The sequence below is a fragment of the Stegostoma tigrinum genome, chromosome 11, assembly GCF_030684315.1.
Source record: "Stegostoma tigrinum isolate sSteTig4 chromosome 11, sSteTig4.hap1, whole genome shotgun sequence".
Classification (NCBI taxonomy): Eukaryota; Metazoa; Chordata; class Chondrichthyes; order Orectolobiformes; family Stegostomatidae; genus Stegostoma; species Stegostoma tigrinum.
This window is the reverse complement of record NC_081364.1, coordinates 26,169,076-26,195,413: the sequence shown is the minus strand read 5'-3', so window position 1 is coordinate 26,195,413 and position 26,338 is coordinate 26,169,076. Positions and strand designations below refer to the sequence as shown.

Below are 26,338 nucleotides of genomic sequence, written 5' to 3'. Positions count from 1 at the left end.
AATGGCTTCAAAGAGTTGCACCATCATTTCACCGCTGCTAACACAGTGGAGACCTAAGATATTGTGTTACCTCCTGGACCTTTCTCCCTACCTGACAGAAAATGTAGTATAAGCTGTGTGAAAGTAATCCAAATGAATAGGCAGTTGCAGCATGACAAAGTGGAAATGACCAGTGTATTTACACCAAGAAAACATAATAGGTAAGGGAAGAGTACCCATTCACACCGTTTTGTTTCCACAAATAAATCTTTGATGCAACTCAGACTAACACTTAATTCATGACTATAACTCAGTTTTCTTTTTGTAGCCCAACTACCCTGTATCACTATCACTATCCCCTGTCTTGAGCTAGTGTCCCCTTCTGCTTCCAGTTGCCTAATCTCAGCATTTCATCTGATGTGCCCAAATCCTGTTAATAACCCACATTGTTAGTTATGTTCACTCTGAAATTTGCTGCTATAATCTTGTCATGGTGTTTCTCCATGAATTTCACCTTCCTTAATTTACAACGTAATTAATCTTGTTTCTGCCAGTTGTAGATTGTGCTTTTGAGAAGGTCAACACCATCCAGTGCAAAACAACCTGCTTGATTCGCACCCCAACCACTCACCAGCTTGAGTATTCACTCCCTTCACCCGACACACAGTAGTAACAATGTATACCACTACATGATGCTCTCCAGCAATGCAGCACAGCTCCTTTGGCACCTTCCAAACTTGTGACCTCTACCACCAAGAAGTTGGAAGGCACCAGATAGATGGGAACATCACCTGTAAGTTCCTCTCCAAGCTGCAGAGCACTTTGACTTGCAACTGTGTTGCTGTACATTCACTGCTGCTGGATCAAAATCCTGGCACTTCCCTTCGTCAGCACTGGAGGTATATCTACCCACCAACAGGGGCAAAAGGAGGGCATTTGTCCCATCAGACCTCCGTCAGGGATTGTACCATTTCAAGAAAGCAGCACATCACCACTTCTGTAAAGGACATTGAGGATATATAATAAATGCTGGCGGAGACAGTGCTTCTCACATCACGTGAAAGATCTAGAGAATTGAACTGATCGATTCCCAAAACAAGACATTAGACTACTATGAGTAGCATTTGAAAATCATGTTTGATTTTAATTGCAAGAAAATTTTATGTAATTGCTAGGAAATTATAGCAATGTTATTTAAGACTCACTGGTATTCTAGCAATGGTGTACTCTATTCCCCCCCCCCCCCCCCCCCCCCCCCACACCCACCTTATGTTAACATGATTCTATGCTGCAGAGCTCCAGCCCTAGCCTCTGGATTGCTGCTTTAGGTGCTCTATTGCAAGAACATACTTGTATAAAAAGCTTATCAATGGAGAGGTCAGCACACTGCCTGAATTTACAGTTGGAGTTGCTGACCTTTAAATTACGAGAACATCGAATTCACTATTTAAATGTCAAATTATAGATCTTTATTTGAATTACACTAGTGTAAAGTAAATATTTCCCAGCAAAGTGGTAAAGCAGACCGATTTATTATCGATTCCTATAAAGATTTGAGTTCTCAAACATAACAGATTTGCTGAAGTGAATTAAACCAGGGGGTCTGTCAGTTCGTTAAACAGGTGGCCTATTTGGATGCTCCAAGATGTGCTTTCTTTAAACTCTTGTTGCCTTTTCGTGCATTTTTAAAGCAACTTCTTTGTGTCCATGGAAACTTGACCAAAGCATACATCTAACAAATTAGGCAGCAGGATATGAGCACTCTTACCCATTACTGCCTGTGATGTAACACTTGTTTTGTTTCCTTGACATAAAGTTTACTTTGTGAGCTATTTGCTGCTGCTGCTGTGGGTTTTCCTTTTCTCCCTGTTTTCTTTGCTAATCACACTTGAGGCAATTATAGTGACTTCATTCCTGTGGCCCTGGATTTAAGAAAATTCCCCCAAAAATCAGCCATGACAGATTTGGTTTATTGCTGCAGTGAGAGCTGAATGCACCAGTTGAGGCACAGTCATACTTTGGAGCAGTCAACTCGGAGGGCCACTTTGGGAACTTGTCCCCCAAAAATACAGTGAAGCTGGATTCCTGAGTAATGAAGGAACAGCAAGGATTCAGAAGCAGCAGTGTTAAATTCTGTTTGGACACTTCACTTAATGAACTGGGAAGGAAGAAGGCAATTTGAAGAAATATTTATGAGAAGTGGTGGAAAGCAAGGGGAAAAAGAATACCAACCATCCCTATTAGAAAGTGTATACAGCTGTAACAGTGCAAAGGATGTATTCTTTTCCCTTGAGCAGAACTTTCATGTGTCTTGTGGATTTTAAATTATAACATTGAAATAAAGATATATTTACTTTCAATAAACAGTTTTCAAATTTGATTATTATCCTGAGGATTCTTGACCTTTGGAACTCTCTTCCTGAACACATGATAGAAGCAGAATATTGAAATATTTTGAAGCATAGGTGGATGACTTTTTGTAAGCTCATGTTGAAATATTATCTGGGTAGGCTGGATTGTGGATTTTAGGTTGCAATTAGATCAGCAGTGATCTTTCTAACTAGTAGAGTAAGCTAAAGGGGCCAAATAGCCGCCTCTGTCTTTTCATATTAGATGATGGCTGTTCACAATACTTGAAATCCTGCTATGCATGTTGATTGCCCATTCAGTCCATTTTCTGTTACTGTGCAGTGCAAGTATCAATCAGTCACTGTTTGAAAGTTTGGAATCAGTTTCCTGAACACATTTGGAAAGTAGACAGTCATGCTAATTATGTATCTCTTGGGTTGTAGAATCATTGCAATCATTATAATTACCTTTTGCATTTGTATGTGTTCCACCAATATTTCATTTGCACAGAAAATGAAAAGATTGAAACTCTTGCCAACGCTTCCTTATTTGCAAGATCTCAAAAAAAATGCACATCTGGCTTGTTTAGAATTACAGTTTTAAATAAGAAGTCGTCATGGCTGATCTAAGAATGTTGCATAGTCAGAAAATTAGTTTGGTTCACAATATTTTTGAGCTTTGAAGAAAGAGCTAAACCTTATTGACTGACACAACCTGTCCTATACTGCAAACAGTTTGTAGCAAACTTGCACTGAATTTTGCAAATTGTCCCACTTTCTCAGCAATCACTGCTCCCTCCAATCATAAGTATTTTTCACCAAGATCCGTTATTCAGTTTGAGAAGCATGAAGTTCTTCTGTTAGCTTTCAAGCATCTGTCTAGACTTGATTTTGAATGTCCTGAAATGGACACCGGTCACCATCACCTAGCTTTAATTTGCAACAATAGGAGCACAAATTTTGTAGCTCGTGCTTTGATACTCATGCTGTCTTTGTCTCTTTACAGGCAACACATTCAGCACTTTGGCTGGATTAGCATTTGAATGGAACATAGTAAAAGATACAGAAGCTGCTGGATATGCAGACTCTCACAATGCATTGCGGTAGGTACTCTTGCTAAACATGGGAAAATGAACAGAATTAGGCCATTCAGCCTATCAAGCATACTCTGTTATCAACATGACGATGGCTGATTACCCTGTCTTAACACCATGTTCCCACTTTCTCCCCATATCTCTCAAATCTTCTCGCTTTGGATAATTATCTATTCCTTCTCTAAGAATATTCATTTGAATATACCTCCACAGCCTTCTACAGTTAAGAATTCTACCGGTTCACCACTCTGAGTGAAGAAAATTCTCTTACCATGTAGACTGAAACTGTGACCCATTGTTCTGGCCTCCCCAGCCAGAGAGAACATCAAGTTTGTGTTATAAAGTGGAGGTTGCTTCCCTTCTGAGAACTAAAACCAGAACACCCAAAGTGAAGCACCTCACACTATAATCTGTAAAAAGAATGTGAAAAGTGGTGTAATCTGCCTTTCAGCAACTTCTAGTGATTAAGAAAAATAAATCCCTAACATTCACCTTACAATCAGCAAGTAACAATTTATTTATCTAACTCCAACAGTAAACAATTTAACTAAACTATAAACAAACCAAATAAACCCCTTCTAACTATTTCTGAATAAAACAAGACTCTAATAGCATGCTGTTCCAATGAATACACGTTCCACTTACTTTAATAAAAAAAAACATAGAATTTACTCTCTCAGAATTACAGCCTGGTTATGTGACTTCTGGAATGTTCTATGCCTCTTCTACCAATCCTTCTTTCAGGAATATTAAATAGCTGTACCAAGTAACGTCTTTAATTGGTACCTTTACTTTAGATGGTGCTTTCTCTAAGACTTCGACTGTGAGAGTGAATAATTCTGTCTTGTGAGCTGAGAATTGTTAACTCTGGCAGATGGCAGTTAGCTGCCCTGTCTTCGCCTAGTTAGCACTTTTCATACCCTTGATGACATACAAATTTTGTAGCAATTAAATTTAATTGGTTTTTGGTCTCTAAGTGCCTGGTTCGAATAGGCTAAATTCAAAATTTGTCTTGTTAACAAAACTGCTGCTTAGTCTGCTAGCTGTATGGCCACTCAATAAAACTGTTTAAATTTAGGAGCTCTCTGTTTACCTTCAAGCTGCTGCTCACATCCACTTTACATCTCTAAGCATGGAAGCATGGTTTTTTAAAGGGATCACTCAACCCTTACCCACTAACATTTTACAAACACCACATTCTAACTTCCTGCCTCCCAATCCACAAATATTCTACCCAACTTCACAACACTTGCACCCAGTCTCTCGAACGCTGTCACTGTTTACATTTCAGCGCGATTGCTGCCATCATTCTTCTTAACTCAAGTGAATTCAAGCTCAGTCAATCCAAACTCTTGTATGGTAAACCTGCCATTCCAGGGCCACCTGTTGTGTTATGTTCCTTTTAAGGCATAGGAATACACAACTTTGTAGTGCCTACATTCATTCTTTTAAATATTAACCATTGTCTGTGCACTGTCATGTCTGTTAATGAAGATAACCTGGCTATTGAATCCATTTTCATTTTGCTTAGATTAAGGACCTAGTTTTCAATTGGGAAGCTTCGCTTTTTATCCCATTGAAGAATTCTACCATGTATGGTCACATTTTCCTGAAGACCTCTCACATAAGTTTATAAATTTAACCACTTCTTGTGGAAGAAAACAAAATCTCGGATCACCTTTTTCTGAGTTGGTTCCTCAATGTATTTTTTTTAAATCTTGGGCTTTCAGGAATGAAATCACCACTGTGTTTTTGCTATTGTGGATAGCTCAGTCTGAGTAGATTAAAATTACTCTTGGTGCAGTCTCCTTGATGTATGTATCTCTAATTTCCTGTTCAATATCATTCCTTACCTCAACCGTTTGAAGGTCTATAGACAGTTCCCACTAATACTTCCTGACCCTTGTTGCTTCTTTGCTCTGCCAAGATCAGTTCCACATCCATATTTCCTGTGCTGACATCCTTTCTCACAATTGCACTGATATTTAGCTTTCACTAACAACAACACCCTATCTCCTTTTGCATTTCTTTGTTCTTTCCAAATATTCAATATCTTTGGAAGTTCAGTTAACATCTTTAATTATCCATGTACAAATATTTGCTCTGTTGATTCATCTGCTGTATTACAGATGCTCGATACAATTAGTTATTATAGCTTTAGACTTGCCTTTCTTTTGATATTTTTACACCTTTGTTTTGCAGCCCTGATTTTCTGCTAACCCGCATTTCCTCTGCCTTCTACTTTTGCTTTTTATTTTTCTATCTGACACTTCCAGTTTTGTTTCCCTCACTCTTGTCTCTCCACTGTAGTTCCATATTCCCTGCCACTCCAGCTTAAATCCTCTCCCACAGTATTAGCAAATGATCCTGTAAGGATACTGATCCTAGCCCTTCTGGGGTGCAACCTCTCTGAATTGCCAAGTACCATCTTCCTCAGAAATGGCCCTAAGTAGCTGAGCCAGTGTCCATGCAATGGACTCGGTTCTGACTGTATTTCCTTGAGAAACCATCTCCCCCAGCAGTATCCAAAATAGAAAATCTGTTAGAGGTGGACTGAGAGCATTCATGCAGTATTTGTTTGGTGCTTTTACTCTGCTTGGGAGTCATTCATTCCCTTTCTGCCCGTGCTGTCTTTTTAACAGCAGTGTGGCCATCTCACCATGCACAATGTACAAAGATTGCAATCTCATGCATACACTACAGTGACATCACTGCTACTTCGGGGTGAAATTTGGACATCTAAGTCAGTTAAACCTCCTGCACACATGGTCATGGAATGACTCGCAAGTCTGTAAATTTTTTACACAGCTGGTGTATACCATCTAACTCTTGCCATTTACTTCCTGTAGATGAAACACTATTCAATGAGTTCCAGGGGCCTGAACTCATTGCTTACAATTTAAATGCATATTCATATAAACTTCAAAACTGGGCAGTAGAAAATCTTGCCTGCCCTTGCTTACAAAGGTTGTCACTCAGTCCACACCTCACCCTTGATCCCAATGAACATGTGTTTATCCTACAGTGTAACTCTTGAATATTTTGGAACTCGCCCCTCTTGTGCAGTTATTCAATTCCTAGTGTGTTTGAGGTTGTTTCTAAATGACCCCTCACTTGTAGTTTTCTTTTCTAACAGACAAGTCTCTCAAACCTGAAAATCTCTGCATGCTGTTTTAAATCTCTCGTAATCTTGTACTGGCATTCTGCCTTGATCTCATTCTTCAGAGATGCCTCAAACAGACAGCTCCTTTCTCTGTGGTCGAGGAAGAACCATTCCAATTACTTCCAACGGAACTAGTTCTGACTGTGACTGCCTCAAGGTCTTTACCGTACCTGCTCCTTGTCATGTTATAGTCCTTGCATTGCTGCTTCATCAGTGGTGTCGTTGTAGCAGAGCAGATATAATATTATGGAGAAACTTTTAAAGTGTCTGATCCACCTATAATTACTTCACCTTTAATAAAACATTCAAAAGATTATGCCACATAAATGTGAATAGTTTCAAACCACTTCTGAAGAGGTTGTGCAAAGATTAAATCAGTATTCGAGAAAAAGGATGTGCTTTGTACTTGTACTAATTGATCTAGAGCATGTGAAAGGGTAACACTATCAATGTTTCACCATGTCTTTGGACATATTGTTTGGCACCTGTAATTACTTTCCCCCACCAGACAGGTCAGTCATAAAGCAATTCTCACAGATAAGTGAGAAATATTTTGTCTTAAGATTTTCCTGCATAGGTTTTATCAATATGTTGATCTAAATGTTTTGATCCAGCAGAGTTTATGTACCTGTGGAGCCGTGATATATGTTCTAAATTGTGGTGTAGTGCTGTGCTCTTCCCCATTGGATTGTCACACCTGATGTTTTCCATTGGATTTAACAAGCCTTGCTTTGTGCAAATTCTTTCATTGAGCTCAAGGAAGGGTGAAATGACTAAGATTGCAACTCGTTGAAATTATCCAAGCTGAAATGGGGAAGATGGATTTTCTTGTTAAGAAGCCAATGTGAAAGGCTGTCAGAGCTCAGTCCCTTACCAATTTATCCTTAGCAGATTACAAAGGAAATATTTATTACGTGTTCATATTCATACTGTCAATGAATGATTTCCACATAAGCCGCAAAACTGCATGCAGAATAATTTCATCCTTCAGGCAACTACTGGTACTACAATGACCTCTATCAGCCAATGTCTCAGTTGCTTTAAAGGGCAGTTGTTGCACCATGCGCTGTTGTACTGCAATTCAGTCTGATATTGCAGTTATCATTAAGACATGTTAAGTGCCAACCTTTGCTTCCATGCCAAATAAATGTTTGGCACACCATGGTTCATCATTAAATAAAAATCGAAAGAACTGCAGATGCTGCGAATCAGAAACAAAAACAGAAGGTACTGGAATAATTCAGGTCTGGCAGCATCAGTGAAGAAAAGTCAGAGTTAATGTCAGAAATCAGAACTGAGGAAGGGTCACCGAACCCTAAACATTAACTCTGGTTTTTCTTCACTGTTGCCAGACCTGCTCAGCTTTTCTAGCACCTTTTTGTTTTTGTTCGTAGTTCATCATTGCTTTGAGTTCTGTTTTTTGCTGTTCATGCACAAAGCATGATTTTCCCCTTAAAGTTCAAGTCCATCTCGGCAGTTTACCATGATTCCAGTTTCAAATGGGTAATCTTTCAGAATGAATGTCAAGCTGACTTTTCCTACTTAGTCTGCATGTTTCTATGAAATTAAAAGTGATTTTTTTTTTGCTTCACCCTGCTGGATGTTAGTGAAAGAGGTAATGTGAGCCGAAAAGTGCTTGGCACTGATGAGCTTTCAATTTGTAATGTGAGGCAGGCTTAGTGACCATAATTTTTTGGTTGTTGATTTTTCTGTTATCTGATGAATCTGTCCTGAAATGTAGCCTGCTACACTTTTTAGAAGTACCCATTGTAAACTAGTACTTGATTTTGGTTCTGCCATAAGTACATGACAGTCGCTATTGTTAGTCATAGAGATCTGCAGCATAAAAACAGGTCCTTCAGCCCAACTTGCCCATGCTGCCCAGTTTTCACAATTTAACTAGTCCCATTTGCTTATGTTTGGTCTATATCCTGCCATACCTCTTCCTGCCATGTAGCTTGCTATATGTTTTTTAAATAGCGAAATTTTACTCGCTTCCACCACTACCTCTGACAGCCTGTTACAGGCACTCACCACCCTCTGTTTGAAAAAATTGCCCCCATGGAACCTTTTGTATCTCTTGCATCTCACCTGAAACCCATGTCGTCTAGCTGGGGTGACCACAACTGTACAGTGCTCCAAATGTGACCTCACCAACTTCTTGTACACCTGCAACAAAATGTCCCAATTTGTATACTCAGTGCTCTGACTAATGAAAAGCAAGCGTGCCAAAAGCTGCCTTTACCACCCTGTCTACCTGTGGCTCTATTTTCAAGGAGTTCCGAACCTGTACCCCTAGATCTCTTTGTTGTATAACATTCAGGTGGCATGGTGGCTCAATGGTTAGCATCGCTGTCTCACAGCCTCAGGGACCCAGGTTCGACTCCCGCCTCGGGCAACTGTCTGAGGAATTTGTATGTTCTCCCTGCGTCTGCGTGGGTTTCTTCACAGCCCAGAGTTGTGCAGATTAGTTGGATTGGCCATGCTAAAGTGCCAAAAATGATCAGGGGCATTTAAATTAGGTAGGTTAAATGAGTCGGGGGTTGGGCCTGGGTGGAATGCCCTTCAGAGGGTCGGTGTGGACTTGTTGGGCCAAAGGTCCTGTTTGCACACTGTAGGGATTCTGAGATTTCCCCAGGGCCCTACCATTGACTGTGTAAGTCCTGCCCTGGTTTGACCCATCAAAACACCTTGCATTTATCTAAATTAATATCCATCTGCCATTCCTCAACCCACTGGCCCAGTTGATCAAGATCTTGCTGCATTCTGGATAGCCGCCTTCACTGTCCACTATACCACCAATCTTGGTGCCGTCTGTGCACTTAGTAACCATACCTCCCAAATTCTCATCTAGGTCGTTGATATAAATGATGAATAACAGTGGATCCAGTACCATTAATGAAGTCTGATTGCTAAAGGGTGCAGAGCATATTTATCCCAATTAATACTTATTCTAGTTTGAGCATTTTTTAAGTATCAATTAATTCTGTTGGAATCACTTATGGTGGCTTGTGTGCACTATTTATTTACCACTTAATGTCTTGTTGATTAATGTTAGTAATCTTGATTGCATGACATTAATTGTCAAGGATTTAATATTTGTGACTTTGCTAAGCACTTTATGCATAAGTACTATACAGAGATTCAGTGATATTTAATGGAATATTTAAACAGGAATCTCATTTTAGCTGCTGAAAGTATTTTTACAACATCGGATGGTTTCGTATTCCTTAGACACACACCCCCTGCCCTTTGGTTAGATTTTTTCAAAATGTATTAGGGAAGACTGACCATCAAATAATTAATGGAGAAGCAGATTTAGGAATCTAGAACTGAGCCTTCAGCTATTGTCTAGCATCAGAAATAGAATTGGTGTTATGACAAGAGACAATTATTATGAGCTAGGTATTTTCAATTCGTGACTCAGCTGTTATAAAAACTTGAGAGTTGGTCTACCTTTGATTCTTTATTGTAGAAAAGTAGTGTTTTGTGTAAGTAATAGAAACTTTTATTGCAGGATACTTAAGTTTTCTGAATCTACCTATACACCACCTATTTACATATCAGAGATGGAGAAGCATGGCAAACAAGGGGATACAATTTTGGTGTCAGGAATGAAGACTGGCAATTCAAAGTTGAAAGGAAAAATACAAGAAGCAATTTACAAGGTAATTTATAATTTATCATTTCATAAATTGTTTCTATTCTTAGAAGTTTTGGGTCAAGTCTGAGAAATAGGCAAGCTGTATATTTTGAGCTTTTTGTTACTAAACCATTTGCCCCAATGACTATCATTGCTATTTTAATTTTTCAATCCAGTTTTTGAGGCATGTTAACCTTGGTGTGTATAAAAACCCAAATTTACATTTTCCAGAGTTAAGTCTGTAAAACATGGCTAATGGCAACATATTGATACATGTTTTCATGCATCCTATACAAAGATTATGTCAATTGTATTCTCTCCTGCTTTGGTGCAAAAAGAATTGGCTTAAAAAAGTGTAATTCAGTGCATGTCTTTTTTTTTGTCCACAAAAGTTTAATGTTATGCTCCCAGCTCCTTAGTCTTTCACTAAAACATAAGTGTGCAATGCTGTAGATCTGTTTTTCCAGTCATCTGTAATAGTGAAAGTACTATTGGATCTGCAGTTGGGTAACTTGGTCTTTGTGGCAAAAACAGAAATTGTTGGAAATCCTCAGCAGGTCTGGCAACATCTGTGGAGAGAAAGCAGAGTTGAGTTTTGGGTCTGGTGACGTACAGTAAACATAAAAACAATACAGCACACAAGGGGACTGCCTGGCCCATTTTGTCCCTGCTGATCTAAAGACACCTAGGTGCTTTTTCTAATCCTATCTTCCTGCATGCAGCCCGCAGCAGTGCAGCTTAGAGCACCTAAGGTGCATTTCGGGTATTTTATGAAAGTGTGTAGAGTCTCTGCCTCCACCATCAACTCAGATATTCACTACCCTTTGTATTTAAAAAAAAACGTTGCTGCGCATGTCCCTGCTAATTCTTCTCCCACTTAGCTTGAATCTATGACCCCTGGATTTTTTCACCTTTCTACAAACACGAGTGTCTATACACAATTTTATATACATCAATCATGTCACTCCTCAGCCTTCTGTGTTTCAAGAAGAACAACCCAACCTCTCCAATCTCTCCTTGTTGCTCCAAATCTGCAGCCCTGGAAACATTCTAGTAAATCTTCTCTGCACACTCTCTCCAGAGCAATTTTCATCCTTCCTGTAATGTGGTGACCAGAACTGCACATAGTACTCCGGTTCTGGCATCACCAGTGTCTTGTACAGTTTCTTCATTGTATCCCTACTTTGGCAGAGATGTAGAAGACAATGAAAGAGTGCATTCTGTATGCCACCTTTATAACTTTATCTACCCATACTAATATGTTTTAGTGTCCTGTCCACTTGCCCACCAAGATTTCTTAGTTCATCCAACCTTGTCAGTGTATTCCGTTTTGACTCTTTGATGTCCCTGAATGTATTACCTCACACTTACACTTACACTACCAACCCATCCATTTCATTTAGGAGCCTACAGCCATCCTTTTATACCATATACTACATGGTCAATTCTTGTTGTCTGCAAATTTCCCAGTTTAACCCCCCACTCCCCCAAGCCCCCATGTTCAAGTTTAACTTCTTAATGTGGAAAACAAACAGCAGGGGCCCCAACACTAACCTCTGTGGAACACCACTTGAAACACATTGTCATTTGCAAGGGCAGCCATTGACCATTGCCCTTTGGTTCATGCTACTAAGCTGACTTTGAATCCAGTTTTCCACATAAGTTTATCCTATAGGCTTTTACTTTTATGACCAGTCTGCCATGTGGGACCTTTTTAAATATTTTACTAAAATCTATGTAGGTAACATCCACTGCACTACCCTCATCAATCTTCCTTGTCATTTCCTTAGAGAATTCAATCAAATTTTTAAGGCATGACCTTCCTTGAACAAAGCCATGCTGACAGTCCCTGACTAGCCTATGCCTCTGTAGGTGACAGTTTATCAGCACTCTCAGGATTGATCCTCGCAATTTACCCACCACTGAACTAAGATGAACTGGTTTACAATTGTTTGGAATTTCCTCTGCACTTTTAAACAATGGAACCACATTTGCATTCCTCTAGTCCTCTAGCATGTCACCTTGTGTTGAATGAGGATGTGCAAGAAATCTTAAGAGCATCTGTTATTTCTTTGCTGACCATCGTCAACATTCTAGGGAGCAATCAGTCTGCCCCTGGTGCCTTATCCACTTTCAAGGATTCCAACTCCCCTTACACTTCCTCTCTTGTTATGATCATTTTGTCCAATATTTCGCACTGCTCCCCTTGGATTACTATGTACACATCATCCCTTTCCTTTGTGAATGTGGGTACTAAAATAAACACGCCCTACTAGTTAGCTTCACTAAATAGAAATCTCATTTTGAGGTACATCTGGTACGGCACCTGGCACACTCCTTCCTATGCACTCGATTGAACCAAGGTTGACCTGCTGCCCAAATGGTAATGATAGAGTAGGGGATATGCGGGCCATGAGATTGCAGATTGTGTTGGAGTACAATTCTGCTGTTAGGCCACAGTGCCTCATGTCTTGAGTTGCTAGATCTGTTTGAATTCTGTCCCATTTAGCACAGTGATCATGCTGCACAACACATTGGAGGATATTCTCTGTGGGAACATGGGACTTTGTCTCCACAGGGACTGTGTGGTGGTCACGCTTACTGATACTGTCATTGGCAGGTTCATTTGTAGCTGACAAATTGGTAAGGATGATGACAAGTATGACTTTTCCCAGTTTGTTGGCTTCCTCACCAGCTGCTGCAGACCCAGTCTAGTAGCAAAATCCTTTAGGACCTGATCCACTCGATCACTAGTGTTGCTGATGAGCCACTTTTGATAGTGGACTTTGAAATCTTCTATCTAGTGTACATTTTGCACCCTTGCCACCCTCAATGCTTCCTCCAAGTGTTGCTCAACATGGAGGAGAACTGATTCATCAGCTGAGGGAGGACAGAACATGGTCATCAATTCCTTGCCCATGTTCAACCTGAAGCTGTGTGACAAAATGGAGTCCAGAGTCACTGTTGAGGACTTCCAGGCAGCGTCCTCCTGATTATTGTACCACTGTGTCATCACCTTTGATCAGCCCTGCCAGTGGGATAAGATACCTCCAAGGATGGTGATAGTGGTGTCTGGGACATTGTCTGTTAGTTATAATTCCATTGGTATGACCACGTCAGGCTGTTGTGTGACTAGTCTGAGAGACACGTCTCCCAATTTTGCCACAACCCCCATGTCAGTAAAGAGGACTTTGCAGGGCTAACAAAGCTGTTTCCATCATTGTGTTTTCTAGTGTTGAGTGGTTTGCCCAGTTTCACTTTTTTGGTTGAGACTTCACAGCAGATGATAAAACTGAATGGCTCGTTTGGCCATTTCAGAGGGCAGTTGAGAGTCAACCACGTTGCTGTCGGCCTGGATTCACATGTAGGTCAGACCAGCGGAGGATAGCACATTTTTTTAATTTAATTCAAATTCCATCACCTGTCACATCAGGATTCAAATCTGGGTCCCCAGAACATAAGCTGAATTTCTGGATTAATAGTCGAGCCAAAATGCTGCCAGACCATTGCCTCCCCTTGTGCTGCTATTACTTCTCCAACAACAGGTGTTAGGCTAATCATCCTCCGGTTACCTGCTTTTTAATCTTCGTCCTACTTTGAATGGGGATGTCACCATTAGCAGTTTTCCAATCCTCTGATAGTTCTCTAGAATCCAACAATTTTTGGAAAAGCACAGCAAGTCTATCCACTATTGCTGTAGCTACGTTCATTTAGGATCCATCAAAGAGAGGAGATTAATCTGTCTTCATCCCTGTTAGGCATGTCTAATACTGCTGGAATTCCTATGGCCTGGAGGAAGGCCATTTGGCCCATCAAGTCCACACTGATTCTTTTGAAGAGTACCCCTCCTCCAGTACTATTCCTGTAACTCTGCATTTCCCATGGATAATCCCTAGTCTGCACATTCCTGGACACTATGGGCAATTTAGCGTGGCCAGTCCACCAATCCCCCATGTCTTTGGATTGTGGGATGAAACCCATGCAGGTTCAGGGAGAACGTGCAAACTCCATACAGACAATTCGCCTGAGGCTGGAATTGAACCCAGTCCCTGGTGCTTTGAGACAGTGATGCTAATGACTGATCATTACTTTAGTGATGCCAATGGTGCTTTATTCCTCCTCTGTATTCTTTTTGTATTAATAGAATGTTCATAATATCTTAAATCATGAAAACATTAAATCATTAACACAAAAACACAAGATATCTGTTTAACTCCTCTGCCATTTCCTTGTTTCCGAGTTCTGTCTTGCCCCAAATTTATTTTCTAGGGTCCCATGTTTGCTTTTTGGTCTCTCTCTTCCTTTTTATAGAAGAGTTCTTATTGTCAGTTTTTACATTCCTCAGTAGTTTGACATCTTGTGGTGTGCGGCCTGATGGGGAACATGCAGTTTTGGTTTCCTCATAAATGGGCCACCCATGTCCTTCTAGATGGTAGATGTCACAAGTTTGGAATGTTCTGTCGAAGGATCTTTGATTTGTTGTATATCTTTTTTAGTTGGTACAAACTCATCAAAGCAATTGTAGATCATTCTCCTGACTTGTCTTGTAGACCGGGTACGTGCTTTACGGAGTCAGAAGATGAGTTATGTGCGAAAGATTACCCAACTCCTGACCAACTCTTGTAGCCACAGTGTCTGCATAGCAGTTCACTTCATAAAGTGATAACCCTGGGATGTTGATAGTGGGAGATTCAGCTGCAGTAATACTATTGAATGACAGTCAAGGTAGTTGGATTCTTTCATTGGAGATGGTCATTGCCTAGCACTTGAGGTGTGATTGTTACTTGCCATTTGTCTGCTCAAGTCTAGATATTGCCAGGTCTTGCTGCATTTGGACACTGGCTCTTTCGGTATTTGAGAAGTTATGAATGGTGCTGAATGTTGTATAGTCATTGGCAAACATCCCTGCTTTTGATATTTGTGATGGATGAAGGCCATTGATGAACCAGATCTAAATGGTTGTACCTTGGACACCTATCCTGAGCAACTTCTGCAACACTGTCCAGGACTGATACGTGTGTTGTGTTTGAAGGCTCAACAACAAATTGATGTCATTGGAAAAATGATGTTGCATGTTGCAGTTTTTCCAAATGGCAGTGAAGTCAAGTGCTTAATCTCCTTGTGTAGACAAGTTTTTTTTGTAGTGTTGGGATGTGCAGAATTTTATTTTACCCAATAGCGGAGAAGATCTTTAGTCATAAAATGAGTTGTTCATTTTGTTTTTAAACGAGTACAAAGTTGACCTTGACATTTGTTCTAGAATGTACTGCAGATGTCGAGGAAAAAGTAACTCAATGCTGCAATATCAGATGTGAAGAAATTATTTTCTTCAGTTTGTGTGCTGTTATTTAGGATTTGTTATTTTTCCTTAAGAGTTTCTCACAGTTGAAAATTATGCACAGCCATTGCAAAAAATTTCCTAAAGAGTGCGCTAAAAGTTTGGAAAATTATAAATTCACAACACTAATTGTGCATTTATGCAAGGCGATTTGTGACTTCTTTACAAATTTTGTTGCTTAGCAAAATATCACAATTGATATTTGCTAAGTATTTTTGATTTTGTATGGAGTTTTAAAACTTTCATTCTGTCTTTCCTTGTTTACAAGAATGTGCCAGCAGCAGAGGTACGGCTTCTTATCCTTGAAAACATTATGTTGAATCCAGCTTATGATATATACTTGATGGTGGGCACTTCCATTCATTACCGGGTGCAGAAGATAAGACAAGGGAAGATCACAGGTTTGTCCTCCTTTTAAACATTGTGGACTTGTTAAAACCTGAGTAACAGTGAACATCAAATCTGCATGCATAAATACATCAAAAGCCTGTAACATTCTAGCCATAAAATTGCAATTTAAATATAGTCTTCCATTAACCAGTAAAAAGTCACACTTGATCCTTTATATTATCCAAGCTTTTTAAAGAAACATTGAAGTTTGGGGCAGGAGTAGGCCTTTCAAGCCCACAAGATTGCTCTGCCATTCAATTACATGGCTCATTATCGAGCTCAATTCCCTAATATATATCTCCTCTTCATCCCTGTGGTCACAAGAGTTATATCCATCTCATTCTTGAAAATGCACAATGGTTTTGACCTCACATACTTTCTGTAGCTTAGAATCCCACAGGCTAACCAATTTCTAGGCGAAGAAATTTCTTCTTCTCCTCTCAATCTGAAAATGTTTACCCCCTTATCCTTTAAACTGTGACCTCTAATTCAGGACAGACACACACAAAGACACATTTTGCATCTAAACCCTCCCCATTCTTGTAAACCCCGGTGAATGCTGTCCTAAGTGACTCGGTTGTCAGTTCTGCCATCGAAGGAAACAAGTTAGTGAATGATCGCTACACTACATCTGTGGCAGAACATCTTCATCTGATAAGGAGACCAGCACTGCACACAATATTCCAGCTGTGGCCTCCCTAATTGCTGCAAGACATTCTTGTTTCTGTACTCGAATCCTCTTGTTGTGAAAGCCTGTGTACAGCTTACTGCCTTTACTGTTGCTGTGCCTGCACACCCACTTTCACTGACTTGTGTACGAGGATACCCAAGACTCGCTGACCATTCTCCCCTCTCAGTTTACAGTGATTCAAATAATAATTTGCGTTCCTATTATTGGTATCAAACTGGATAACCTCTGATTTATCCGTAGTCTACTTCTGTCATGCATTTGCCCATTTGCTCGACCTGTCCCAATCACACTTCGGTGTTGTCTGCAAATTGAGTTTATTATGTTCAGTTCTCTCATCCAAATCATTAACACCTATTTTGAATGGTAGCTATACCCTACTAGCCGCTGCCGGCCAGTCAGAAGAAAAGGCCCACTTATTTCTGTTCTTTGTTTCCTGTATTCTAACCAATTTTCTATCTGTTTCAATACAGTTGCGCCCCTTAATCTTACGCACAAATATCTTGTGTGGGACTTTGCCTACTCATTTGGACTTTTAAAAAGCATTCAACAATGGCTTAATGGTATTACCAGTAGGCTGTTAATTCCGAGACCCAAGTAATGTTTGGATGCTGTCGTGGCAGATGGTGGATTTTGAATTCAGTAACAATCTGGAAATAGTCTACTGATGACCATGAAATCATTGCCAATTGTTAAGAAAAACCCATCTGGTTTCCTAATGTCCATTTGGGAATAAAACTGCCATTCCTACTGGTGTTGGCTGACTGTGCCTCCAGTCCCATAACAATGTGGTTGATTCTGAACTGCCCATTGGGCAATTAGGGAGGACAATAAATGCTGCCCTAGCTGGCAATGCCTTCCTCCAATGAATGAATAAAGTAAAACATGTTCACTGGTTCTCCTGATCTGCTCTACTGGTTAATCCTGAAGAATTACAGTAAACTTATGAAGCATTATTTCCCTTTTGTAAATCCATGCTCACTATGTCTGATTTTTGACCATTATTTCTAAGTGCTCAACTATAAAATCCTAGATTATGAACTTGAGCATCTTCTTCCCTACCAACGTCAGACCTGCTGGTCCCAGTTTTCTCTCTGTCTCCATTTTTAAATAGTGAGGTTACATTAGCTATGCTCCAATCTGCAGGAACTCTTAGAGAGTTTAAAGAATTTTGGAAGATCACCACCAATGCATCCAATATTTCTCGGGCCTCTTCCTAAATACTTTGCGATGTTGATTATCAGACCCTGGGATTTATCAGCTTTCATTCCCGTCAATTTCTTCAACACCATTTTCTTACTAATACTGGTTTCCTTCCATTTCTCCCTCTCTCTAAACCCTGTGTTCCCAACCATTTATAGTATGTTAATTGTTTCCTCCTTTGTGAAGAGACAAGTAAAGTAGAATTTAGTTTGTCAGCCATTTTTTATTTCCTAATATAAATTCCCCCTATTTCCAACTGTAAGGGAGCTAAATTAGCTTTCATCAATCATCTTCCCTTTATATGCCTATAGAACCCTATGCAATCAGTTCTTATGTTCTGTTTTTGCATTCTCCATTCTACCTGAACACTTCTTGTTCTGTAGTAATCAAATCTCATTTTAGGAAGTATCTTCTGACATTTTCCCCCAGATTTGTGTTTTAGTTATTCTGGAATTGTGCCCATTTTCTTGGCCTATTCTTGATATTTATGTTTGAAAATTGGTATTCCACACCATTCATCAATTCTGAGATGTCTAATTCTGGTCACTGAAACACAATAGGTACAATTCAATATTGGAACAGTTCAAAGAGTCATATAGTTGATCCCTGGAAATACAAAAGTCCTGAAACAAGTTAATGGATTTTTATGAAGTATATTTTGTCGCAATTAAGACATGGGAGAAGGAGTAGGCCATTTAGCCCATTTAGAACTGCTGTTCTATTCCCTGACATGGCTGATCTAACTCCACTTTCCTACGTCGTAACCTTTGATTCCCTAACTGGTTTAAATATGTGTGTATCTCAGCCTTCAATGTGCTTAATGACCCAGACTCAACTGCCCTGTGCAGGAGAAGAATCCCACAGATTCACTATCCTCTGGCAGAAGAAACCCTTCTCATCTTGGTCTTAAATGACCAACACATTATTTTTGACATTATGCCCCCAGTGTTCAACTCCTGACTTATGGGGAGACAGCCTGTCAGCATCTGCCCTGTCAAGCTGCCCAAGACTCGTGTCTTATAATAAGGTCACTGCTCATTCTTTCAAGACCTGATGAGTACAGGCCCAACTCATTCAGTCTGTCCCTATAAAATAGCCCATTCCATACCTGGAATCAACCCAGTTGTCCTTCTCTGGACTGCCTCCAATGACAGTATATCTTTTCTTAGATAAGACGGCCCAAAACTGTTCACGTTCTAAATGTGGTCTGATTTGTTTCATTTTAGCAAGAATTCCTTATTTATTTTATTCCTTTGGAATTAAAACCCAGCATTCCATTTGCCTTCCCTATTACATACTAAATTTGTATGTTAGCTTTTTGATTTTTGTCACAAGGACCCCCAGTCCATCTAGGTCGCAGCTTTCTGCAGTCTTTCCTATTTAAGAGTTGTACGTCTCCTCTGCTTTTTCTGCTAAAGTGCATCATCTCGTATTTTTCCAGAATATATTCCATTTGCTAAGTTTTTGCCAACTTGTTTACCGACTATCTCTCTGCTGGGTATTTATGCCATCCTTATCACTCGTCTTTCCCACCAAACTTGAACATATATTCAGACTCATTAATGCAGGTATTGTAAATAATGTTAGACTAACGGTAATACCGACGGCATTCCACTGGTTACAGGTTTGCTATCCTGAATAAGCCACTTTATCCCATCTCTCATTTAGTCTGTCCATGCTCATTTAATACCCCCAGCACCTTCAGCTGTTAACCTTATTCAGTACTTAATCAAATACCTTTTGGAAAATCAAATGAATTGCATTTTCTGGCTCTTTACGTATCCTACTTGTTACCCTCCTCAAAGAATTTTAATAAACTTATCAGGCATTTTTTCCCCTTCATGAAGTCATGCTGAATCTGTTTCAAAATGCTGTGTATTTCTAAATGCTCTGCAATTAGATCCTTTTATACGGGGTCCTAACATTTTCCAGCGATGGATGCTTGATCTGGTTTGTGCTCCAAAGATGCTGCTTGGCCTGCTGTCTTCATCTAGCTCCACACTTTGTTATCTTGGATTCTCCAGCATCTGCAGTTCCCATTATCTCTGGCCCAGTTTTGTGGTCTCGTTTATTGATTAAGCCTAATGTTGGCAGTTTTACAGCATGTAAGGATACTTACAAAATTATTCCCAGTGCATCTGCCATCTCTGTAGCTGCATTCATTTAACATCCTTGAATGAAACCGTCAGGTCCTGGGGATTTTTAGTCTTTAGTCCAATTAATTTCCCTTGTACTTCATCTCTAGTGATACTTATTTTACTTATTTCCCCCTGTCACCACGCACGCACCCCTACGGACTTGAATGACTGAACAGAAACGTTTACGCAAAAAAAAAATTAAATGAACTATCTAAATATAGAGACAATTAGAATCAATTTGCAGCACCATGAAACAAAGGTTCAGGAGATTTCCTGACAATGACTATTACAGATGCTCAAGTCCTGAGAAATCTCTATCTCAGTTCTTTTTGGTTCTACCTCTCAGACTCACAGAAGTGTTAACGTTGCAGAAAGAGGCTGTTCAGTCCATCATGCCTACACTGGCTTTCAAATAAGCATCATTAGCTAGTACCAATCTGCTTTTTGTCTCAGATCCTTGGACAAAATTACTTGTATCCAAATCATCAATCTCTCTTGAACGTCTCCATTCTGCCTCCACCAAACTTCCATACCCTAAGGACCTGCTGTGTAAAAAAATGTTTTCTCACGTCAAATTTGCCCTTTTATGCAAATCCTCCACCTTTCATGAGCTGGAATTTTTCTTTCCTATCTCTTTGGTCAAGCCTGTTCATAATTGTGAAAACCCCTTAATTTTCTCCTGACTTTAGAGTCAGAGATTTTACAGCATGAAAAGATGCCATTTGGCCTGTTGCGTCTGCTGGTCATCAAATATCCAAAATTCTAATTGCTGAACCTAATCATCCTTAACTATATTCTCTTTAAACAGACCAGTCCCACCTGCTCTCATCTATCCTGAACTGAAGTCCGCACCCTGAAACCATTCTTGTAAATTTGCTTCTGCACGCTCTCCAGTGCATTTTCATCTTTCTCGTAACGTGGCACTTAATACTGTACACAGTACTCCTGCTGAGATTAAACAGTGCCTTATGCAAATTCAACATCACCTCCTTGTTCTTGTACTTTATGTCCCTATTAACAAATATGAATGCTGAGAATATTGACTATTTTATTAAACTGCTTTTCATCTGTCCTGTCACATGCAGTGATCGGTGCAGTCCAGACCCAGGTCCTTTTGTATCCCCTTCTAAAGTTGTATCCCTATTTTATGTTGTCTTTCCATATTCTGCCTACCAATATGTATCACCTTATACCTCTCTACATCGAACCTCCTCTATCACTTATCTGTCCACACCAACAATTTGTCTATGTCCTTTTAGAGTTCTATGCTGTGATCCTTGGTTTAGAATTCTTCCAAGTTTTGTGTCATTCACAAATTTTGAAAATGTCCCCTGCAAACGCAGATCTAGATCATTACTTTGTTGGGTCACAACACTGGCTCGTTGGGTACTGCACTACAAACCTTTAGCCAGCCTGGTAAATATCCATTAACCATTACTCTCGTTTTCATATTACCCAGCCAATTTTGCATCCAACTGGTTCCTCCTAGGTTGTTCCCCATAAACTGGGAAGCAGTTTGATGTATCCTTTGCAAATCTGGAAACATGAACTCTTGCACAAATCTTAGAGCCTAAACTTCCTCTCATCTGTAGGTTGTTATAATTAACCAGACTTCCTTGGTTTGAGTTTCATCAGCTAAACTGAGGTGACTTGTTTCCTAAATTGCCCTGAATCTCCTCCTAAACTTGCTTCTAGACTCAATAGCTATTGTCATTTTAATACAGTTCAAGAAAAGTTTGGTTACCGTCTGAACTGAAGCAAAACTAATGGTTTGACATGCTTACTAAACCTGTTTAAACCCAACAGTATAAAATGTCTTCCCACTACTATCATGGGTTCATAGTCATCTGGTGAAATTTTGAATGTGTATCAGTTTTAGGAAAAAAACGCTGACCTCTACTTCTGAATGAGGTTTCTTTTAAAAAAATCAACACCAACCAACCTTTAACAGCCAAATTCCAAAGGAGATTTTGTCTAAATTAAGTATCATTCATCATATTGTGAATCGCCATTATTTTGATCAATTTCTAGGACTGAGAAACTACTTTAACATTCAGATTACACCTCAATAAGCAGGAAGCACTGAAGAGAAACTCCCTTCCATCCAGCTGGAGTTTTGTTTTCCTATCTATGCAGGAATGAGGTTTCCATTTAAACATTGCCATCCAAGACTCTCCTTAACTAGCCAAGTGCATTACTTCGCAATTTTAAATTTACCTGCTAAAGTTACTGTTTTCTTTTCCAGAATTAATGATGCCTTCTGACCAGTATGAATTAGAACTGCAGAATAGCATGGTAAGTCCAGGGGGAGATGCAAATCAACCTGTGGGAAAACTGAAGCAAGCCACATCAACAGTAACTGCACTGCAGCATGGACAAACAAACCTGGTGCTGATGCATAAAAGTATCCTTTATTGTTTTGATTGGCATTTTGCAGAATGTTCAAAGCCAACAACGTGCTCATTATATTATAATCAACCCAATACAACATGACACTGAGTATACTTGCATGGCGTGGCCACATTTTGATGAACCCGTTATGCAGAAAGCAGTAGTTGCCTAGTTTTTCCAACTTTGGCATGTTTACAGCTAATAGATCCTTCTTAATTGCTTATTTTGCATGTTTGTGTTCTGTGTCATCCTTGATGGACAACAGATACTATGCAGTTGTGATACTAATTTCTATGCATTTAATGCAACTAAGTAGTGTTTTCAATAATAAAACAGAACAATAAATTTATTTAGGAATTATAACATGTAAAGGCAATTAATATACTGTATTTAATATTCAGTTTGCAGTATAACGGACTTCTGCAACTTGAACACTTGCATATCGACAATATCCAACTGTACTTTTCATAAGGATATATGTGCTTGGTAATTGGTTATTTTCAGTTTATTTAGCAAAGCGGGCCTTATAGGGTGATTGTTTAAGATGCCAGTCTTAGTGCTTCGCAATATCTTGTTTGAGATGCTTTTTCAAAAACAAAAGCCTTTGAGTTTTTAAGCTCATACATTATCATCCCACTTTTTGTCTATTGCTAATTCTGACCTTCAACTAATTCCCAGTAGTGAACATCTTTCTTGGTTCATTGAAGCTGTTCCTCTGCAAACTCCAACCAACACCTTGCATGTGATTTCAATTTTCGAAACGTCTATTCAACTGTGCTCAGCTGAGCCTTTAACAACCCACTCTCCCTAAGAAATTATTTCTGACTTCTACATTGAATGTCCCACTGAGTAAAATGTCTCTGGCTCTAACTTCCAATCTAGTATTGAACAAGAATCTCTTATTTGTATTTGTTGTAAAATTACATAAATTAACCCAGAAAGTGCTCCGATGATTGAAATTTTGGTTTCTGAGAAACAGGACACCAGATATTGGAACATAATGTTATTCCAGTTGGTCCCTTTCTTTGGATTGGTCAATATAAAATTCAACGTTGGAGGGCAAGAAGGAAAGATTGCATATCTATATTTGTTCTGTCAAATATCAAAATATAATTTTGTGATATGTTTGAAATGTTTCATTTCAGGTTCCTTGCATGCCTGCAGTTATGGTTAGGTGGATTGTCCATGCTAAATTGCCCATTATGTCCAGGGTTGTGTAGGTTGGGTGAAGTAGTCGTGGGAATTGCAAGGTTACAGGGATATAGTAGGGGACTTGGGTCTGTATGGGATGATCGTTGGGGGGGCAGTGTGGACTCGATAGGCCAAATAGCCTGCTTCCACACTGGCATTCTATAAACACCATCAAAAGGTAGATGCCATCCTGTCTCACAGGCTCGCTATACATGTTGTCTACCGTTGGATTCTGTTTTCTTTTGTCCCTACCTAATGCATGATGTAAATGATGCACCAGTTTTTGCTCAACAGAACCATAGTCTGCTTTTGAGAGGACTGCTTTTTGCAGGAATTCAAGAACAACATTATTTGCCAACAGTGTTAAATGGTCAAGTTTCTTAAACATCATTATTTCAGTGAAACTGACATCAGCATGTGCATTCCACAGATACACATAGTACTGCAGAAATCCAGAAATTGCTGAAAATAATTCTACAGCTTTCCTAAAGAATGTGATTAGCATCCCCACTGAGTACAGCCACTGGGAAAACCTATGAATTGATAAGAAAGTCCAATCTTGTATTGAATGTTTCTTAAAATAAAGCTGCACCTGTTTTGAATGGGCTTTTGATTTTTATTTTGCATTATGCATTAATTTCATATTAATTACTGGCTCGAGAATCTAATTTTCTGTTTATAGAATGTTAGATTTTTCCATTATGATTCACTTACATGGTGATTTTCTTTTGTTTTTTTTAAGCATTTGTTTTATCTTTATTTTAGTTTCCACTTGATTTTAGTTGCTTATTTCACTGTCAAAAAATTTAAACAGGAATTGAAAGTGCTGTTAACTCTTCAGTTTGCTGTTAGTGAAAATACTTCACTGGCTGCTTACTGTGTTAGTTGACATCACAGCTGTTCAACGCTTGATGATTGCCTTCACCCGAGGGCAGAAATGAATTGGTGTCAGGAAAAATAGCAAACAATGTTATGCTGATTGCTAGATCTTCGCAACTTTTTGTTTCCTGAGTTCGGGAGTAAGGATCATTTCTTTGCTCCTGTGACAACACAGCGCAGTCTGTTTTCTTTTAAATTGGGGCCATTAGAATTGCATCTATACCTCTTTTTTTTTTATTTGTCTTAAAGCAGTACAATTTGTAGAAACCCCAAAGGAATTTGAAAACAACCTGAGGTGTGCAACATCAAAACTGTACCAGATGCTTTTGCTTTTAAATCTTCTCACATTTCAGCAAGTTTGGAATGAGGTTTAGAACTGATGAGCATAATCTTTCTCTAAAGAATTGCCCTTTTCTGTCAGGTTGACTACAAGGCCTAGTGGATATTGTATAATATTCATAAACTGTTTGCAATCTCTATAAAATACTTAAATTGTTATGGCATGGAGGATGGCCATTTGGCCCATCATACCTGCAGTGGGCTCTTCAAGCAAACAAAGTTACCTGGTGCCAATCTCCTGCTTTTCAGCAATCTCTTTCACTATTTCTATCGTAATAAATTTAAGAATAATTCATATTGAGAATAGATTGGCAGTTTTCAACTTGCTTGACCTTAACAAATGACTTAGGTATTCGTATGCAAGGTGTATCCCGGTTGCCAAACTGCACAATTTATGTTGTTGAGCCACGTTACCTAGGTTTGTATTCAAAATAACTTTTATTGGTGGGACAGCTATCAATTGAGCAACTCTTTGTCATTAGAATTTGAAAATGTATTGTCAATTATTTGGTTATTGGGATTCACATGTAAAAATATTTTTAAAAAATACATTTGGAAGTTGTGTCTCATTGTCAGTGGATAGGGTTTTTTCGTGGAAGAATGTGTACGTTTGGTGGAATTGAGATCTAGTAGGCTATCTTAATTTTGTTCTTTGATTATCAGGTAACCTAGGAATGGAATTGATCTTTGTCCATTTCCTTTATAGCCAAATGGTACTAATTTGAAGACAAATTTTGAGTATTTACATCTGCATATTTGGTATATGTATTTATTTTTAAACCTTTATTAGTACTAGGATTGAATTAGGCTTTTAAATATGTTGAAATAAAGTAATACGTAAATGAATACTTTATTATCACTGTCGTATATTCTTTTATATCTTCTTAGCAGCCAAGAAAGCCACATGGCTTCATGGGATTATAGCGTTATGAATCATAACCTTGTCCTTTTCTCCAGTTCTGAGTAATTGTGTCCTGTAGCCACTTGGAGGGAAATTAAAAGGATTATCCTTTTATCTGCTTAAGCAGGGTTAACCATTCGATTTAATACATTTTCTTTCATAGTATGATGTGTTGTCTGCTTGGCTTGCCTATTTCAGCCTACCTTGGAAATGGACCAGATATGTGTCTCAGACTGGATGCTCCAGCCTGTGATAGTGTATGTCATTGATAGATGGGCTTAATCAAAGACTTTATGACAACCTTCTGAAACAGTTGCTGAGGTTTTGTTACAGTGGTCAATAAAAGTCAATAAGTTGAGGACAATTGATCAATCCGTTTTCAGGTAGAAGATTCTGTTTAAATTCCATCCATTTCTTAATTCTGAGAATCCTATCAAACATCCAGTTCAACTAAACCATCTGAATCATACTTGAGAGAGATATATCCCCCACCAGTCTAGTGAACAAATAAGGCAGTGCGATAATAACATAATAATCAGTACTGGTTTCAACAAATGCAGGTTTACTTAAATTTACAAAATCATTTTAGTAAAGAATAAATTGCTAAATTGATAATTATGGGAGTTAGCTGTTACAGTTACCTGTAAATGCCT

The 26,338-nt window shown here is 39.1% G+C and overlaps 1 protein-coding gene across 1 annotated transcript in view; it reads left to right on the top strand.

The window, feature by feature from the left end:
* nup210 (nucleoporin 210) overlaps positions 1-26,338 on the top strand; it is a 119,739-nt gene that overhangs the window by 17,081 nt on the left and 76,320 nt on the right. The window contains exons 4-8 of the mRNA XM_059649854.1: positions 3,334-3,430; positions 10,102-10,252; positions 15,834-15,966; positions 22,230-22,388; positions 25,134-25,202. Of these exons, the coding sequence (XP_059505837.1) occupies positions 3,334-3,430; positions 10,102-10,252; positions 15,834-15,966; positions 22,230-22,388; positions 25,134-25,202 (609 nt within the window). The remainder of the gene's footprint in view (positions 1-3,333; positions 3,431-10,101; positions 10,253-15,833; positions 15,967-22,229; positions 22,389-25,133; positions 25,203-26,338) is intronic.